The 18820-nt window shown below is 58.1% G+C and overlaps 7 protein-coding genes across 7 annotated transcripts; 4 read left to right on the top strand and 3 right to left on the bottom strand.

Annotated features, from left to right (window-relative positions):
- Positions 1 to 420: 420 nt before the first annotated feature.
- EsH8_VIII_000172 (fungal specific transcription factor domain-containing protein) lies at positions 421 to 2800 on the top strand (the record flags this gene model as incomplete). Its single annotated transcript, XM_083269214.1, has 4 exons — positions 421 to 1259; positions 1368 to 1628; positions 1721 to 2007; positions 2175 to 2800. 4 exons carry the CDS (start codon positions 421 to 423, stop codon positions 2798 to 2800), a joined length of 2013 nt encoding a protein of 670 aa, XP_083128982.1.
- Positions 2801 to 3810: 1010 nt separating this feature from the next.
- On the top strand, positions 3811 to 6058 carry EsH8_VIII_000173 (major facilitator superfamily domain-containing protein; the record flags this gene model as incomplete). Its single annotated transcript, XM_083269215.1, has 6 exons — positions 3811 to 4128; positions 4204 to 4280; positions 4377 to 4699; positions 4827 to 5324; positions 5417 to 5577; positions 5681 to 6058. The coding sequence occupies 6 exons, from the start codon at positions 3811 to 3813 to the stop codon at positions 6056 to 6058; spliced, it is 1755 nt and encodes a 584-aa protein (XP_083128983.1).
- A 428-nt stretch (positions 6059 to 6486) lies between these two features.
- Positions 6487 to 7862, bottom strand: EsH8_VIII_000174 (uncharacterized protein; the record flags this gene model as incomplete). The annotated part of the gene is made up of 2 exons (XM_083269216.1): positions 6487 to 7110; positions 7197 to 7862. 2 exons carry the CDS (start codon positions 7860 to 7862, stop codon positions 6487 to 6489), a joined length of 1290 nt encoding a protein of 429 aa, XP_083128984.1.
- A 603-nt stretch (positions 7863 to 8465) lies between these two features.
- On the bottom strand, positions 8466 to 9253 carry EsH8_VIII_000175 (EXPERA domain-containing protein; the record flags this gene model as incomplete). The annotated part of the gene is made up of 2 exons (XM_083269217.1): positions 8466 to 8926; positions 9001 to 9253. The coding sequence occupies 2 exons, from the start codon at positions 9251 to 9253 to the stop codon at positions 8466 to 8468; spliced, it is 714 nt and encodes a 237-aa protein (XP_083128985.1).
- A 762-nt stretch (positions 9254 to 10015) lies between these two features.
- Positions 10016 to 11128, bottom strand: EsH8_VIII_000176 (asparaginase ahrA; the record flags this gene model as incomplete). The annotated part of the gene is made up of 1 exon (XM_083269218.1): positions 10016 to 11128. One exon carries the CDS (start codon positions 11126 to 11128, stop codon positions 10016 to 10018), a length of 1113 nt encoding a protein of 370 aa, XP_083128986.1.
- A 3514-nt stretch (positions 11129 to 14642) lies between these two features.
- On the top strand, positions 14643 to 16448 carry EsH8_VIII_000177 (uncharacterized protein; the record flags this gene model as incomplete). Its single annotated transcript, XM_083269219.1, has 1 exon — positions 14643 to 16448. The coding sequence occupies one exon, from the start codon at positions 14643 to 14645 to the stop codon at positions 16446 to 16448; it is 1806 nt and encodes a 601-aa protein (XP_083128987.1).
- Positions 16449 to 17091: 643 nt separating this feature from the next.
- Positions 17092 to 18107, top strand: EsH8_VIII_000178 (uncharacterized protein; the record flags this gene model as incomplete). The annotated part of the gene is made up of 3 exons (XM_083269220.1): positions 17092 to 17126; positions 17204 to 17464; positions 17582 to 18107. 3 exons carry the CDS (start codon positions 17092 to 17094, stop codon positions 18105 to 18107), a joined length of 822 nt encoding a protein of 273 aa, XP_083128988.1.
- Between the last annotated feature and the right edge of the window lie 713 nt (positions 18108 to 18820).

The following is an 18820-nucleotide window of genomic DNA, read 5'->3' on the forward strand; positions in this document are numbered from 1 at the left end:
TCTGATCGTCGGAGAGATCCAGCTGCTGCAGCCCAAACCGAGAAGGAAAAAAAGCTTGGCTCTGTTGCCGCCTCGCATACCACCACCCCTCCCCCCACCGGGAGGTATCCGGGCTATCAGTGGTGACCGAATTCGATCAAACACACACGCACACACACATAACGCGAGCGCCCACGCAAGAGTGAAATCCGTCGTTGCGGTCTAACTATCAGACACACACACACATACATACAGAAGAGTGAAATCCGTCGCGGCCTTCGGGGAGATCCCGCAGATTTTCGGCCCGCTTTCCTGAGCCAGCCGGCCGGCCTGCCTGCCTGCCAAGCCAAGCCCGCAGCGCCGCCCCCATTCACCTCTTTGACTTTATCCCCCTTGCCTTCCCCTCCCCTCCCCTCCCCGCCCTCCAGACAAAGTCCCCGGATGCCGACAGGGGACGTGGCGTACGACGCCGAGGCCCATTCGGTCGGCGGCGGCATCGCCGCCCCGTACGGCCGGGCGTGCACAAACTGCTCCCGGGCCAAGTGCAAATGCATCCTCCGCTCCGCCGGCGGCGCCTGCGAGCGCTGCCACCGCCTCAGCAAGACGTGCCAGCCGAGCAACCCCGTCCGGAAGCGGTCCAAGAAGGCGCCGTCCAGCCGGACGGCCCAGCTAGAAGAGAAGCTCGACGGCCTCGTGACGCTGCTGCGGCAGTCCGGGCGGCCGAGCCTCCCCGCCGACCTCGGCGTGAACATTCACGGCCTCGACCACGGCCACGGGTCCCTGCTCTCGTCGGCCGCCGCCTCCGTTGCTGCCGGCGGCGGCGCGAGGGAGCAGTCGTCGGAGATCGGGGACATGCGCGGCGGCGGCGGCGGCGGATACGGGCCGCCGGGGGCGTCGTCCCGCGCGGGCCGCGACGGCATGGCCCGGGAGACGTCGCTGCCGACGCCGACGCAGACGGCCAGCCCGCCCGACGGGGCCGCCGGCGCCGAGTACGGCGACGAGCTGCCGACGCCGGACGAGGCCGAGGTGCTGTTCGAGGCGTTCCGCGGGCAGAACCTCAAGTACCTGCCCTTCCTGAGCTTCAAGGCCACCATGACGGCGCAGGAGCTGCGCGCCGAGCGGCCGTTCCTGTGGATCTGCGTCATGACGGTCGCCTCGCGCGTGTCGAGCCAGCAGCTCGCGCTGGGGCAGCGCGTGAGGCAGATTGTGGCGCAGAAGGTCGTCGTCGAGAACGAGCGGAGCATCGATTACCTGCTCGGGCTGCTGGTGATATTGGGATGGTAGGATCCCCCCCCTTTTTTTTTTCCTTTTCTTTTCCTTTTCTCTCTTTTCCCCCGGTGCACCGATGACGGCGGGGCGGGGAACAGCTGTGCTGACTGCCGACATAGGGCGAACCACCAGCTCGGGAACAAGCCCTTCATGTGCCTGTTCTGCCAGATCGCCATCGGCCTGATCTTTGACCTGGGCCTGAACCGCGACCCCCTCGACAGCATGAACCCGTTCCTGTGCTGGAAGGCGGCCCAGGAGAAGGCCGAGAAGGAGAAGAACGGGACTGGCGCCCTGTGCCCGTCCTCGTTCCTCAAGACCCAGCTGCCGCGGACGATGGAGCAGCGGAGGGCGGTCATCGCCTGCTATCTCGTGTCACAAGCGTAAGCTCCTCCTTCCAAACGATGCGTGCGCGCACGCGTAAAAGACCCCGGACCGCCTCGCTGACAATCGCCTCTTTGGGCCCCTCCCGCAGCGTCGCAAGCTTCCTAGGCAAGATGGACCCGCTGCGCTGGACGCCGCACATGGACGAGTGCCTCCACATCCTCGACGACCAGCCCGAGACCCCCTCGGACCGGACGCTGGTCGCGCTCGTCAGGATGCGGCTGCTGAACGAGGAGGCCGGCAAGCTGTCCTGGCGGCCCGAGTCCTCGTTCGACACCATGGACGGCTCCAAGACGCCGCCCGCCATGTACGTGAAGCTGCTCAAGGGGCAGCTGCAGCGCATCATCCAGAACCTGCCCCCGGAACTGCAGAGCACAGGTTCGTGATCCCCTTCCGTGTCCCATGAGCCCCCTCCCCCATCATGCGGGTAACCCGCCTGGAGAAATGATATAATAAAAGGGAAACTATATATACATGAAAAACCCCCCATTTTTATGAAGAAGAAAACTGTAAATGAAGAAGAAAAATCTAACCCCGTCCCCCAGACACCATCATCGCCCAGCTCCACTGCACGGAGCTCGCGATCCAGGAAATCGCCCTGTCGGCAAAGACGGGCGCGTGCGTGCCGCCCAACCTCCCCGACGTCGCGCGGCTCGACATCCTGTACGCGTGCCTGCACGCCGTCAAGGCCTGGTTCGACCACTTCTTCACGCTGTCGCCGGCGGCGTACGTGACGATCCCGTTCCTCACGTTCGCGCAGCTGAGCCACTGCATCATCGCGCTGTACCGCCTCTCGGTGCTCGAGGACCCCGTGTGGGACCGCGCGAGCGTGCGGTCGACCATCGACCTCATCGCGACGCTCGACGAGATCGGCGACCGCTTCATGCGGGTGTGCGCCGAGGCCGGGCTCAACGTCGACGTCGAGGAGGGCAACGCCTTCTCCAAGGCCGTCAAGACCATCCGCGGCCTGCGCGGCAGCTGGGAGACCAGCCTGGCGCCGTTCGTCAAGGCCGACGCCGCGGGGCCCGCCGCCGGCGTGGGCGGGGCCGATGTCCTCGGCGCCGGCGTGCCGATGCCGCCCGGCGTCGCCGAGGTGGAGCTCAGCCAGTTCGGGCTGGATCTGATGGACAACCGGTGGTTCACCGACATCTTCACCCCGTTTGATTTTTGATAGTGTATACCATGTATGGAGTAAAAATATCGGGTCGGGGGGGAATTGGGTCTGGCGTCGACCCCGGCTGGGCAAGGGTTGGTTGGGTCTGGGTAAGGATGGGTGGGGGAGGACTTTTTTTCGCCGCTCAGCAGTCGGTCGGGATAACGGACTTCACGTACACACTTTCGGGATATTGTAAACTAAGAACTAAGGAATTCGTCCCAAAAAGCTTCTTTTTTTGCTTAAAAAAAAAAAAGGCGACACATACATATGCATGCACGCCAAGCTGTCACAAAACTGAATGCGAGTCCCCCTCCCCATCTCTCTCCCTCGCACTCGCATGCAAACAGACAAGTCGCAATTTCGTTGGCCATTACCAAGCGGCAGGGCGTCGTCGACCGGGCGGGGTTGAGCAGACACATTGGCCATCCAAACCCGTATTTACCATTCCTCTGCCTGCGGGTTACCGTACGCCCTTTGGCCAGCAAACAAAAAGGGGACGGCACAGCGCAGCAAGGGGGGGTCCTTTTGTTTGCCGGCTTACGCTACCCAGGTAGTGCGGAACCAATATGCCCGAACCGTACAACCCCGGCCAATGAGAGCCAGATCCTTCGGATCGGGATTTCGGCGTGATTCGACAGATACCAAAGTCCCCTCGGGTTAGTGCGAACCCCGGATGTGCATTCGTCGCACTCGCTCTGTTGGTCCTGCTGGTGTCAGCCAGCCCTACGGGATTCGAGCCGCCTGAGGGAGACCCTTAGCGGAAGGATTGCAAAGATGACTTCGCACTCGGAGCGGGTTAGCAGGAGTGTGGGCTTGGGAACGGCATAACAACAATAAATGATAATAATGATAACGATAATCGTAAACGTCGGAATTACGGGTTTTGGGAGCATATAACAATCTCGACGACGCCTCTTCCCCAAAACGAGTCTGGATCATCAAGCTCATCAAGGTTCATCCCTTCTACTTTCTTCTTACCTTACCCTCAAAGCAACCAACACGCATACCCCCAGTCGGCTTTGGACATGGAGAAGCCCACTTCGCAAAGCTCCTTGGAGCTAGGCAGACCCAGCATGACCGCCACGCTCCCAGTATTGGCGACGCCACAGGCACCAGCAGCCGAGTTCACCCACGATGCCTCAGAGAAGCCATTACCTTCCTCGAACAACTCAGTCTCTGGAAGAACCGAGCAACAAAAGGAAGACGAGAATGGGGCCGGGACGGGTCCCGACGAAGGGGAGGTGGAGGAGGAGTTCATCACCGGCGTCAGGCTGGTGCTTGTCCTCGCCGCGCTGACGTTTGTCATTTTCATGATGTTGCTCGACATGTCCATCATCACCACGGTAAGTGAGACCTAACGCGCCACGAGCTCGTGGTCGCTTGACAAGTTTTGGGACCCGGCTGATGTTCGCCCCCAGGCCGTCCCCGAGATAACCACGGCGTTTAATTCCCTGGCCGACGTGGGCTGGTACGCCGCAGCCTACAACCTATGCGGGTAAGATTTCCCTTTCCTCTTGTGGTTACCGAATCTGCTCCGTCTTTCTTTAAAACAGGCATAAAACTGACAAAACCTCGTTTCCCCACGTTCCAGTGCCGCGCTCCAACCCTTTGCAGGAAAGCTCTACACCCACCTCCGCTCCAAATGGACGTTCCTGGGCTTCTTCTTCCTCTTCGAGCTCGGCTCGCTCATCTGCGGCCTCGCCACCTCGTCCAACATGCTCATCGTCGGCCGCGCCGTGGCGGGCATGGGCTCCTCGGGCCTGTTCAACGGCTCCTTGACCATTGTCGGCGTGACGGTGCCTCTGCAGAGACGGCCGGTCATCATTGGCATCATGATCGGCTTCGCAAACATGGGCCTGGTCGCCGGGCCTCTTGTCGGAGGCGCGTTGACCGAGTTTACGACTTGGCGATGGTGTAAGCCCCCCTCTCCCCTCTTCCTTGACTGCCCTCTCCATTCTGTTCCGTTTCTTCCACAAGCCCCCCCCCCCATCTGCCCTGATGTCTGTCAGTTAGGCTATTGCTAACACTTCTCCACCACCAGGTTTTTACATCAACCTCCCCATCGGCGCCGTCGCCGCCGTCCTGCTGCTCGTGATCAACATCCCCGAAAAGGTCCCCAAGCCCCTCCCGCTGCTGCAGGTGCCCCGCCACCTCGACCTCCCCGGCTTCGTCCTCTTCGCCCCGGCGGCCATCATGTTCCTGCTCGCGCTCGAGTTCGGCGGCAACTCGCACCCGTGGAACTCGTCCGTCGTCATCGGCCTGCTCGTCGGCGCCGCCGTCACGGCGGTGCTGTTCATGCTCTGGGAGCGCCGCCAGGGCGACGACATGGCCATGATCCCCATGGGCCTGTTCGGCAACCGCATCTTCTGGACCAGCTGCCTGGTCGGCGGCCTGAACATGAGCATCACCCTGGTGTCGAGCTACTACGTGCCCATGTACTTCCAGAGCGTCAAGGGCGAGACGCCGTTCCGCGGCGGCGTCGACTTTCTGCCGACCATCCTGAGCCAGCTGGTTGTTGCTGTGTTTTCCGGAGCCATGGGTAAGTCGGATTCCCGGTGCGGCGCTCCACTTTGGAGGTCCCGCTGCTGTCTTTCGGTTGGGGGAAGAGTTGCTGACGCGTAAAAAATGCAGTCGGAAGATTGGGATATTACCTCCCCTGGGCCGTCTTCGGCTCCATCGCCACCACGATCGGTAGCGGTCTCATCTCCACCTGGACTCCGTCCACAAGCACGGCGCAGTGGATCGGGTACCAGATTCTGCTCGGCGCGGGCCGCGGCGCCAGCATGCAGATGGTAAGAGAGCACCGTCCTCCCCCCCCCTCCCCTCCCCCAAAACGCATCTTCCTTCAGCCCCTCTCGCGGTGAATGACGGGAGCTAACGCGCAATCTTCTCTAGCATCTCATCGCCGTCCAAGCGGTCCTCCCCGCAGCCCTGCTGTCCATCTCCATGGCCACCCTGATCTTCATGCAGACGTTCTCCGGCGCCGTGATCATCACCGCCGCCCAGACCATATTCAGCGAGGGCCTCGGCAACAATCTGGAAAAGTACGCCCCGTCCGTGGATGCCCAGACGGTGCTGGCGGCCGGCGGGACGGGCTTCCGGACCGTCGTCTCGGAGGAGGAGTTGCCCGGCGTGCTGATCGCGTACGCGAAGAGCTTGAGCGAGGTGTTTTACCTGTGTATTGCGATCGGCGGGCTGGTGTTTGTGTTCTCCTGGGGCATGGGGTGGGTCGATATCCGGAAGAAGAAGACGGAGAAGAAGGGCGAGGTCTGACCGAAGATTGACGAAACGACATAATGAACAACAAAACGTGTAAGATTTCGGGAACAGGGTGGCCTACGGATACAAGAGGCTTGTGTATGCGTTGGATTTAATGAAACATGTGCAAAGGTGCCGGCGGGGATAGACTAGCAAGGGTTTATTATAGATTTTACCACTCAATATTTAATCGCTTAGACACTCTAGCTCGTTGTAACCAGGCCAACCTGGATCGCACCTAGTGACCTCGAGCCCGTCGTCTTTGGTTTAGCCGGTGCACAGTCGCGAATATGAGTGCTCTTCTTATTGTTGGATATGTGCTTTTTATTCCTACTTCTTGTTTTGTTCTGCCTACCGACGCGACTCTTGACGCATTGGATGGGGTGCTGATTTCAAAAACAACCAACCATCGCATTGAGATAACGACCACAATATAGTTCACACTACACCTTTTGCTTGAAGAATGTAAGAGCAGCAATGGAGAGGGCATCGACGCCCGTCCGCATCGTGGGGTGTATGACCGGCGCAAACCTCGCGGTGTGGTTGGCGGGGATGTCGTCCAGCCTCCCCTCGCCCAGCTTCTGGTCCCACAGCCCCGCGTCCACGCCGCCCCAGTGCCAGAACACGGAGGGCTTGCCCTGCGACGAGGCGAGGACGGAGAAGTCCTCGGAGATGGTGGTGGCGCTGATGTTGGCGTCGAAGGCGTCGCCAAAGTGGGCTTCGAAGCTCGCCCCCAGCGTCCTCGTCATGGCGTCGTCGTTGACCGTCACCGGCAGGTGCCGCGTCATCCGGAAGACGGGCGCGGCCGTCGCGCCGCTGGCCTCGCACTCGGCCGTGACGACGCGCCGGATCGAGGCCAGCAGCCGCTCGCGCGTCTCGGGCCGCACGCTGCGGATGTCGACGCCGATCTCGGCCGAGTCCGCGATGACGTTCTCCGTCTGCCCGGCCTGCAGGCTGCCGACCGTCAGCACGGAGATGTCGCTCGGGTTGATCTCCCTGCTGACGATGGACTGGAGGCGCACCACGACGTGGGCCGCCATGACGACGGGGTCGATCGTCCGGTGCGGCTGCGGGGTGTGTCAGTACTCAAAGAAACTTAAAAAAAGGAAAAAAGGCCACTGGGGTGGAATTGGCATTTCCAACGCCCACTCACCTGCGATCCGTGTCCGCCGAGCCCGGACAGCGTGATCTTGAGGCTGTCCGCGCCCGCCATGATGGTCCCCGCCTTGGACCCTATGCTCCCCGCGCGCATCGCCATGACGTGCTGGCCGAGCAGGAAGTCCGGCACGGGGATCTTGTGCCGGCCGTACAGGCCGTCGTCCACCATTGCCTGCGCCCCGGTGCCGCGCTCCTCGGCGGGCTGGAAGAGCACGACCAGCGTGCCGCTCCACTCCTGCCGCAGCTTGACAAGCGTCTCGGCCGCGGCGAGGAGGCACGTCATGTGCATGTCGTGGCCGCAGGCGTGCATCACGGGCCGCACGACGCCCTCGACGTCGGCCATGGTGACGGTGCTGGCGTACGGGAGGCCGGTCGCCTCCAGGATGGGGAGCGCATCTATGTCGGCGCGGAGGAGGACGGTGTTGCCCGGGCCGTTCTCGAACACGCCCACGAGGCCGTGGCCGCCGATGTTGGTGGTCACGTTGAAGACCTGGAGCTGCGCCAATTGGTCTGCCAGCGTCTTGGCGGTCTGGGCCTCGAGGTTGGAGAGCTCGGGGTTTTGGTGGAAGTGCTTGTAGAGCGCCTCGTACCTGTCCACGTCTATGGGTGCGGCGGCGAGCAGGTCGCTTAGCGTGCCGGTTCCTCTCGAGGGCGCGTCCATAGCTACTGGTCTTGACGGCGTTGTCGCCGGATGGAGGTATCGAAAAACGGGCAATTATGTGGATTATAGGTACGTTAGGACAGGTTGCGTGAGAACTTGAGTGATATAGATGTTGGACGGGTGAGTCAAGATTCGGCTTTAACCCCGAATTTCTCCACTTAATCGCTGCATAAACGGGCTGACATATCACGTCTTCGGCCCAAGCCGAAGTTGATGGGGCCCGCAGGGAGCGGCCTTCCTTTGTAGCTTGTCTAGAAGACGTGAAGGATTCAAAAGGCGACAAAGACGAGAGAAGGGACCCCATGCATGCCGACCAGGTCTGCTTTACATGGCCGATTAAAGATGTCGGGTCGTGTTTTCAGGTCCATTCGGACGATGCAACTCTAATTTACTCTATTATATTACACTACGGGCCGTCCGTCCAGACAAGCCCCATAAAAACAAGGCTGCGCTCAGTGTTGCCCGGATTCAAAGAGCCTTCGGACTGAAATGTTGAACAGTCCAGGCTTGCCCGCCCCCGCTCCCGCTTCTGTCCCAATGCGGGGCTTGAAGGATCCGAGGTAAGCCGTGGTCGGCAACGGAAAGCGTCTCTGCTGGCGGCCATCAGATGTTCTTCTTCTGCGACTGTTTCTCCAGCTCGGCCACCTTTGCAAACGCCCGCTTCGTCGCCACGCAGCTCTTCACGAGGAGAACGGACGGGATGACGATCCAAAAGGCGTTCATGAGGACGTAGTAGCCATAAAAGTAGAACTGCTCGGGCCGGCAGTACACCATGTTGGCGACGAACTTGTCAAAGGTGCAGGTCGCGTAGTACAGGACGTCGCCGTAGAGCTGGCCGAGGCTGATGATGAGCTGCAGCGGGTAGCGGAGGGGGTGCGAGGTGACGATGCAGTAGGCGCAGGCGAACGACAGGGGGCCCCAGAATGCGGCCGTGATGGCCTCCATGCAGACGACAAAGGAGTCCTGGGTCTGGTAGCGGGAGTCGGAGAGGGAGTATTCCTTCCAGAGCTCGCCGAAGATGTCGGTGAGGGTAGGCATGCGGGCCTGGTTGTACGCGAAGTAGCCTGGTCCGGACGTCAGTCAAACAGCCTCCAACGGGCATCTGCTATTCCGGCCCCGCCTCCGGCCTGCTGCTCACCTTCGAAGAAGAAATGGATGAAGCCGCAGAGGACGAACCACAGCGCGGTGGCCACCTCGCCCTTGGAGAGCTTCGGGTTGGCCCGTCTGATGATCTGGTGTGTTGGTGCGAGGATAGCCGTTGCGCCTGCTGCGAAGGACGCCTGGAGGGCCAGCGAGCCCAGCTTGTTGGCGACGTAGCCCGGCAGCACGACATCCGCGGGATAATAAGGGTGAAGCGGGATGGAGGCGTTCATGACGACGTGGGCGGCCATGGCGGATAATTCTTGTGTACTGATGTGTTTGATTTGCAGTGTTTTCTTGTCTCCCTTTGGCACTGGACTCGAATTGAAATATGGGAAGCTGTTGAATTATCGTTGCTGATTCGACGCTGTTGATTTCACGCGGCTGATAGACGTCGATTGTGTGCACGGCGCACGGCAGAGACGGCGAACTTTATTGATGCGGGATGCTACGACCGTCGCTCCCTCCCGGGTTTTTGCTCCACCTTGGTGCATCCGGGAAGCTTACCATCCGCGTCGGCTCATTGGGGGCTCTATCAGACCAGTCCAACAAGTGCCGGGACGGACGCTGGTTCGATTGGCTGCGAGTCCGATAGGGTCGTCAAGCGAGATTACGTCTGGTTCGTATTCGTATGCGCGAGCTGACGAATTGGCCATGAAAGGGACTTTGGCAGTTTATTCCAGCCCCGAACGACCGGTGTAGGGCTGCGCATCCGCAGCCCGAGTGCGCCGGTTTCCGATGAATGCGGTTCCGCGGGATCCAGACGCGGAATCCTTCAAGCCAAACATTCCATCTGGAAGGAGGCACAGGAAAAAAAAAATTGTATTTGAATAACCGAAAGGATTATCTTAATCAAAAGGTGCTTACAGGTCAGGTTAGGTTCACGGCAATGGGAGCGCAGGGCTTATTCTTTCAAACATTAAAATTTTTGCTCTATTATGGATATATCATTATATCTTTTTCTATATGTACTCGTTTCATGATCTCGTAAATTCCACGGCACGTCGCGGCGCTTAGGGCGCGTACATGAACAGCGTCGTGAGCTGCTCGGACGAGTAGCCGGCGTTGAGGGCGAGCTGCAGCATGATGCGGGCCTTCTCGGGGTTCAGGTTCCAGCCGCCGTAGGTGTTGAGGGCATCACTGGCCTCGACGAAGCCGCCCATGGTCCTGCTCGAGACGACGATCTGGGTGTCGTGCTCCTCCGCGAGGGTCTTGAGGGCGGCGCGGCCGGGGGTGGTCCAGCCGCCGGCGCCCATGCCGGCGAGCACAAGGCCCTTAGCACCGCTCTCGACGGCGGCGGTGGCGATGGCGGGGTTGAGGGCCTGGTGGCCGAAGAGGATGTCGACCTCGGGGAGCTCGGTGGTGCCGGAGACGTTGAAGTAGACGCGGCCGAGGGGCATGACGGGGTGGTAGTAGAAGACGGGCTTGATGTCGAGGAAGAAGCCGAGGTAGCCCTGCTCGACGGCCTTGAAGGTGTCGAGCGAGTTGGAGTGGGTCTTTGTGGTGTAGAAGGCGCTGCCGATGCGGTCGTTGAGCACGATCATGGTGCCGCGGCCCTTGGCGTCGGGGCTGCCGGCCAGGGTGACGGCCTCGAGCAGGTTGATGGGGCCGTCGGCGCTGATGGCGGTCGCGGGGCGCATGGCGCCGACGACGACGACGGGCTTCTCCGACTTGACCGTCAGGTCGAGGAAGAAGGCCGACTCCTCCATGGTGTCGGTGCCGTGGGTGATGACGGCGCCCTGGCAGTACGGGTCGTCGAGGGCCTCCTGCACGAGGCGGGTGAGGTTGAGGAGGATGGCGGGCGTGATGCTGCCCGAGTCGACGTTGGCGACCTGCACGCCCTTGACGTTGGAGACGTTCCAGAGCTCCGGCACGGCGGCGATGAGGATGTCGACGCCGAGCGCGCCGGCCTGGTAGCCCGTCGTCTGCGCGTTGGACGCGGCGGAGCCGGCGATGGTGCCGCCCGTGGCGAAGATTGTGATGTTGGGCAGGCTGGCGTTGTAGTGCGTGTCCCGGGTCGAGAGCAGGTTGTAGGCCGGGAGCGGGTCCGCGGCGGGGATGGGGGCCGGGGCCGCGAGGCCGACGGCCAGCTGGGAGGCCGCGAGGAGGAGGCTGCGGGTCTGCATCTTGAGTGGTGTGTTTTTGAGAGTTTGGCGCGCTGGTGAGTTGCTCCGGGAAAGAATTTCCTTTTAATCCTTCTTGTTCTTCTTCTTCTGGAGGCAGCGGTGGCTTCGAGGAGAGAGAGAGAGAGAGGTGGAATGATCTGCAATGCTCTGCTGGCTGGGCTGGAATCAACAAACTTCTGGGCAGGATGTTTGCTGTGTCTTATACCGTTGCCATCGACGCGGCTTATCTCGAGGTGAAATGACCAGATTCATGGCGATAAGACTGGCACTCTCGCATCCGCGTACCTACATCGGAAGACATGGGAAAATACCTCGCTCTAGCCTGGTGCCCGCCGCGCTAGAACCCGTAGACGCCTGGAAGAGGCTGCAGTTCGTTGCTAGTGAGAACACCCGTCGGCTGCTCTTATCTCGGGACCCGGTCCTGGGGCCTCACTACACGTGCTGGGGCTCCGACTACGCCGGGGGCTACATAATACACTACAGCAGTTCAGGGCGAGGCGGGGTGCGTGTGTGTGTGTGTGTGTGTGTGTGTTCCGTGCCCTCGGGATTTCTCTTATCAGTCGGGAAAAAGCAGGCAAATGCCGTCTTCAAGCGTCTACCGACACCGAGGTCAAGGCCTTTTTGGTCTCTGGTTGTGGGGGTTGGTGGGTAATATTGGCAGAGTCGAAGCCTTATCTGCCACTTATCTCTGATGGCCGGGATGGTCGTGGTCGGACAAGATTGCACCATGTACCAGCCGATCAGCACCCGGGGAATTGGCTCGTTCATGCTTATTGCTGCGGCTTATTGAGGCCTTGCATGCCGGCCCCGGACCCTTCTGTGGGGTTGGCAGCTTTTGGCGGGGCGGGAGGGCCAAAAGGCGCGAGAATGACTCGTCGGCCGGCGGGGGATCCCTGGCCGCAGCATGATAACGAACGGGAAACAAGATCCCCAGCCCCCATGCGAAGGTTCCGGTCCCGGCGATCCGTCTGTGGTGTACGAATGCTGCTACTACCACTGCATCCTGATATGGGAACCAATTTACTCAAAGGCTTGACATCCGCGATGCCCTGTTGATAAACGTGGTGCCGCACCGGCCATGTGGAATTCCCGCCACGGCTGCACCGTCTATCCCTTGCGTATCATCCACGCGTGGCTCCAATCTTTGCATTGCTAGCCGCCGAAGCGTAATTTCAATGACATCGACACAATCTCGCCGCGTTCCTATACGGATACAGATGCGGCTGTGCTCGATCCGAGGAAGGTCCAAGACGGGCGGTAGCCAATGGAGCCGACGTATTTGGAGCCGACGGCTCTAGCATTGTCGGCAATGCATTTGGGGACAGTCGACCAACCGCAACGTTTGTCATGGCTACCGCCCATCTCTTGACCGAAATATTCTGCTCACTTCAATCAAACCCGAGATAGTCGTCTCTTATCTCTCCCAGAAGGAGAGAGCGAAGAATTTTACTCCAAGACTATTTCATTCTGAAATGGGCCTCGCTATCGGTTGGGCTGCAGAATTGTGGCGTGTTTTTTTTTGCATGTTGTCCGTCCATGGATACCGACACGAATTGTCTCTATGGGGTGGTGCCCAGTCTCGGCTGACGAACCAATAGGTTGAGAGACGGACCTTTTCGCAACTGAAAGCGCCTGACAACTATTGTGTTAAGAATGAACAACAACACGCTTTCTTTTAGTCTCTCTTTTCTACGGTACCCCCCACGTACTACCGCTACCTCAATGACCTCTACGTTTTTGGCAAAAGAAATAAGCAAGACATGACATCATAACTGGTAGAGGCGGGATTGAAATACCGATATGCCCAAAGCCGAGGTGCAGCGTATTTGCCACGTGCGTCTACTTTCTTTTTTGGGAATCGAGTGCCAACGTTCAATCGTTTACTATTATTGCATTGGTTACCACTTCTCATTATTCATAAACGATGGTTTTATCCCGAAGCCCCACATGTCTTTAACGCCCTTCGCGCTACGCTATCTAAAGATTCTACGCTAGTATTATCGGCATAGACTGGGGCCCGTGTGTGTACGAGCAAATTAGCTGCCAGTAAGATTGGTGGCTAGGATGACGATGATGCAGTGGCGAGTGAGAGGCCAAGTTTATCACTGCTGGTATTGCTTACCTTTGACGAACATTGCCAGTTCAACTTTTAAAAGTTGCTCTCATTCAGATCCGTTTCTCAGAATATCTCATCAGGCTCATATAAATCTCCATTTTGGCGCTTCTGCCGTCCCTTTGTGCCTCTTTTTTGGTAGCATAATGTATGAGAATACATTCCATAAATGTAATTAGTACGGTCAAAGAGCGTCAGAACTCTTTACTTTGGTATATGCTGGCATTTCATTGCCCTAGAGTGTTGGTCTTGATTCCTTCCATGACGGTAATTAGGGTTTTGCTGTTTGGCTCTGCTATTGCTTTGTCATTGCTGCATCATGCCAAATGACGATGGGAAGGCTGTGATGGGAAGACTGTGGTGGGTCAACCCGTGACAGACTCGAGTTGTCGACGTTACATGAAATAAAGTTGGAGTAGTTAACAGCCCGGTCCGATCAAAACAGAATAGACTGACTCTACCATCCAATTATTGTATATGTCAAGTCTTCCCTTTTCAATAATACAAATATAATGAATTATAGTCGCCGTCATGTCGGACTTCTTGGAAGTGGACCAAAGCTACGTTGATCTGCGTCTTTATCTCTTTGATTTGTGTGGCGGATGTGTGTGACCATGTGATTTTATCTTGCTGCCAAAAGGCCAAGCCAAGGACATGGTGTTCATCACCATTTCAGTGCCACTTAAAATTTGTCTATACAAACATGGCCAAGACTCGGACGCCTCGAAAGCAAACATTGCATGACAAGGTCATCCAGCAACAGTCCTCGGGAAGCCAACGACGTAACCTACCAGTGTTGGTGTTTGCTTGCCTTGCCTAGGAGTCGATCGCGTAACAAACGAGCTCTGAGCTCTTTGAGTAACAGCAACTCAGGCTCCCTTGCTCATGTTCACCCAGAATCCGTCTGAAGTGCACGCTTTATACGCAACCGCCCTGGAGACCGAGGAGCAACAAACACACTTCACTTTAGCACTGGTCGAGGAAAGCACCTTCCACTCCCTGATGAGCTCCTTCCCAGGACTACTTGAGAGTCCTTGCGTCACCTGGGGTTTCTCACCTTTTTCCAACATATAAATAAATAAATGGAAATAGAAGCAAGCGAGTCCCGTGACAACAAACAAGAAAATTCCCCTTGCTTCTCTCCCTCTCACCCTCTCACTCTCCTCCTCTCCCTCCAGAGCTTTTAAATCATCTGAAGACAAAAAGCCTTTCTATCCTCGTCTCCTCATCAAAGGAAGAAGATTTTCACCAACACGCAATATTCTTCTTCCTCCACCACCGCGCTTTTGCTCTCCCCCCTCTCTTCCTTTCCCTCTCCCTCCCCTTTCCGCCTCTCCTCTCGCCAACAACACCGTTGCCTTGTTGCCATAAACACACACACTTCCATCTGCCAATCTCACGATGCGCAGGCTTCTCGCTCTCATTCTTGCCTTGGTGGCGTACACCTTGGCGCGTGCTATCCCCGATGGCGCCGGCCCTATCTCGGCTTCGCGCGAGATCGCTTTCACGGCTTCCAACGGCTCCGACGTCGTCTTCAACATTGGCCAAGGTCTTGGTTTCGCCGAGGATGCCCGTCATATCCCTTCTCCTATTGCGAAGCACATCATAGTCAGACCCGCCGATGGTTACATGGCACTTTGCACTGTCCGGGCGAGCCAGCAAGACAGTGGCATCGAAAGCCCCCGTCGCGACGATTGCCAGGCTCTTTACGACTTCATCAAGAACCACAACATCTTCATCTACTTTGAGGACTTTGACGCCGATCTTGGACGCTGGGCCGAGATTGTCTGGGTTGGTAGCTGTGCCTTCCGTGCCCAGTCCTACACCCGCAACGTCGTCTTCGCCAACGGAGACATTGCCAACTTCCTCGACAGGTCGCTGAGCCGACCTTCCTGGACCATCGATGGCCGCATCTCAGCTGCCGGCGAGGCTGATTGCGCTGCTTGGAACAGTAACTCAGGCACTGCCCCTGTGTTCTGGAGACTTCAACAACGCGGTCCCCTACCTTCCGCATTCCATGACACCCTCGCTGTTGATAATAACGCTGCTATCGAAGCCCGCGAGACCAAGCCTAATCAGCCTCTTGTTGTCGAATCTTTCACCAAGATCCCCCAGAATACTTCCGCCTATGTCTTCGACGGCGCCGTCCACGAGGTCCCTGACATCGCATCTGCCCACGACATCACCATCACCAAGCGGTTCGAGATATTTACTGGTCGAGTCGCGGATGGCCCCTTCTGCGATCCTGTCTGGCTGTCCTCGGACTGGAACGAACCCAACATTCCGCTCAAGTCTGACTGCAACAGCTTGTGGGAATTCGTCAAGCACAACACCGCAACGGTCATCTTTAAGGAACGTGACCTCAACTTCTGGGCCAAATTCGCTGCCCACGGAACCTGCGGCATCAGCTTCATGACGACCAAGGAGAAGATTTGGATCACCAGCCGCGACATGGCAGGCTTCCTCGAGAGGGCTCTGAATTACGAGCCCGCCAACACCCGAGACCGGCTCCATGCCAAGATGGGTGTCCGCTGCGGCTTCGAATCAAGCGGCAAGTACGACGGCGAGTTTAGACTCTTTTACCGCGACCCAAACCTCCCTCTTGGTCAACTGGAGCGACGTGATTCGGCCAAGGCTGAGACCACCGAGGGTTTTTCTGCCGAGTCCAAGATGCCCACCCCGCTGATTGACGAGAATCCGCTCGTGAACTGGGTTGACTTCACCGCTGCCGACCAGGACGGAAACAATGTGACCGTCCAATTGAATTCTCGAGCCTTGGCCGCCTCTTCCCCCCAGGGACAACTCGACGCCAGACTCGAAAGATATGATACCCCCCTCGGCCCTTCGAAGCGATGCACCGGCAAGACCAAATACTTTGGCGGCGCTCATCCCGACTCGGCCCTCGTCAACGACTGCGTCAAACTCCGCAACTTCATGTCTATCCGTCGGTTCTACTGGAAGTTCAACCAGGAGGAGTACAGCAGCCCAAATGCCACGCCCCTGGCCAAGGTCGATACCTGCCACTTCGCTTTCCGCCCATACCAGAACAGCATTTTTGGCAACATGGATCTCGAAATCATTCTGACTGGCGCCATCGACCAGCTCGACAACACCAAAGGCCGGATGCGTGGCTGGGGAGACATGTGGTGCGACTTGGATGGCCAGTTTGGAGAGAAGCGCGTTGGAAGATGGGCCATCTACCCTTGAACGACGGTTCCACGAGTTTTCTTTCCTAGCTTTTCAGCGCCCAGGTCTTCGGGGGATGATGAATTGGTAATTGGGGCTCTACGCCATGGTATACGTGGGACTTGCTATAGATAGGGTAGTCTGATAATGCATAGTTCCCTGTTGCGGAAGTTCTCTGACAATGACCGTTTGCGAAATACCTGCGTAATTCTTTTGGGTAGGATGTGATGGGCTTCACCAGCCTTGCCGCTTCATCCAAGATATTTTCGACTGGCAAATACCAGCCTGGCCGTCCCATGCCCACTTTACCTCAGTCGATTATCTAGAGATGTCCTACTCAAATGTGGATCCCTCGAGTATTTACAACGGTGCAGGCAGATGTTCTTCTTATTGACCCGTCGTGACTCGCCAACCCACGTGATGCAACGGACGAATCCTACAGGATGCCGAAGCCCGTCCGATTTGCACCACACCGCCGGCCACCTGACTGCTGCCTCAAATTGTCACCGACTTCATTCTACTGCTAGCATCATATTCCACCCATACTGTTGCACCATCGGCGCACATAAAAGGACGCGGCACCACGGCGCAGCCCGGCGTCATCAACACCTCCCAACCTTCAAAGCCACCAATCAAGTGTACCGGGGGGAACCTTTGAGCAGCAATGGTACCAAACATCTTGCCAAACTGGGCCAGGCTGTGAGTAGCTCCAGGCTTCCAAGCAAAGAACTTTTTGCACTGCGACTCTGCCCAAGACGCTTACTTCCTCCCTACAGGGCGCTGACCATCGCGACCGCACTCTCGTATCTCCCTCAATACCACCGGGTACGGGAACAGGGTCACTGCGACGGGCTCTCGCTGTACTACGTCCTGTTCGGCCTCCTCAACGCCACGGAACAGTTCGCCATCGGCTTCTTCCTCAACGTGAATGACACCGGCTTCCCGCGGCCCGACGTCTTTGTCAATAACCCGGCGACGGCCGGCGACTGGTTCAACTTTGGCCAACTCGCCACCGTCTGGCTTTGTTCTTTACTCTTGTAAGGGGGGTCTCGTCTTGTGTCATGTGCCGTTGTTTCTGGACAAACTCACTCTCATGAAGGAGAATCCGTCATCGCGAACAAAAAGACTCGGATGCTGACGACTGTTTTTGTCAGGTTCATCATTTCTCTGCGCTACTCGGCAAGGAACAGCCAGAGGCGAGCCCCGCGAGGCGCCGTCTCGGCAATCTGCGTCTGCTTCTCGCTGCTCACCCTCTTCCCCGTCATATTGGATGCTCTCCAGCCCCCCACCCGGTCGGAACCGCGGCGATGGGCCCAGGAGATCGTCGGCTTAATACACTACCTCGGCATCCTACCGGCATCCACGATTCTCGCCGTCGCCGGTGTCGTGCCCCAAGTCCGGGAGATGCGTTCTCGAACCGATGCCCGCGCTTTGAGCCTCCCGGGCCTGGCCGTGCAGGCCGTCGTCTTCTCTCTCGTCGCCATCTCCTGGATGGTGCGAGTCAAGTATCCTCCGTACTTGCCGTCTTGGGTTGAGTGGTATTGGTTGATTGGCTGGCCCGTTGTGAACAACGGCCTCTTTGCCTTCGCCCAGGGCGTATTGCTCTGGATTGTTTTGCGACGCCCGGGAGATCACGAACTCCCGGACGACGACGAAAGAAGTCCTTTGCTGAGCAGCTAGAGGGGACTCGTCGTTATGAAGAGCGGCCTGCGACGCAGCAAGTGCCTCTGGCCACTCGCATTCCCCAAAGAATTCTTTTCAACAGACATGTATCGACTTCCCCCCGCCGATTACGCACGGAACTTTTGATTTCACGTCGGCCTCAGTGCAAGCAAGTATTGTGCTGGGCATGCTGGGATGTTCTGTTCGTCAGCATTACGAGGTTACTCGTTGTTTTTTAACTTTTCAGTCGCATTCCCCGCGCACACGTCTTGGCTAAGTGTCACCTTCCGAATACATGCACTTGGCACACGGCCGGCCAAGCGAATTGGCGACGAGATTGATGTAGGGCCAAGGTCGCATGTCCTGATATCACGTGCATGTGCTATCTCTGGCCCGCGAGGGCTCGGCCATCTTTGTGTGGCCCAACAAAGTCAAACCGGGCCCGGCGAAGACGGGCCACGCGAAAAGCCGCGACTTTGCAGACCTCTAATCTGCCGCTGCATGGTACCTTTTGCTAGCTTCCTCCTCGACAACGCGCTCTCGGATTCTCTTTTCTCTCGGGTCACCGCCTTCGCTTAACACTCTAGAGCCTCCCCCGCCTCCGTTACTGGCCTCGGCGTACATGGAGTTGAGTTGGCTTGTGCCCCGTCTATTACTCGGCATCAGACGCCCCTCTCCGTAGCATGGAACCTTTGTTCGAATGAAGGAAAAAGAGCACAACGAATGCTGCT

This window comes from Colletotrichum jinshuiense, chromosome 8 (assembly GCF_051148585.1).
Source record: "Colletotrichum jinshuiense chromosome 8, complete sequence".
In the NCBI taxonomy this organism is placed as follows: domain Eukaryota; kingdom Fungi; phylum Ascomycota; class Sordariomycetes; order Glomerellales; family Glomerellaceae; genus Colletotrichum; species Colletotrichum jinshuiense.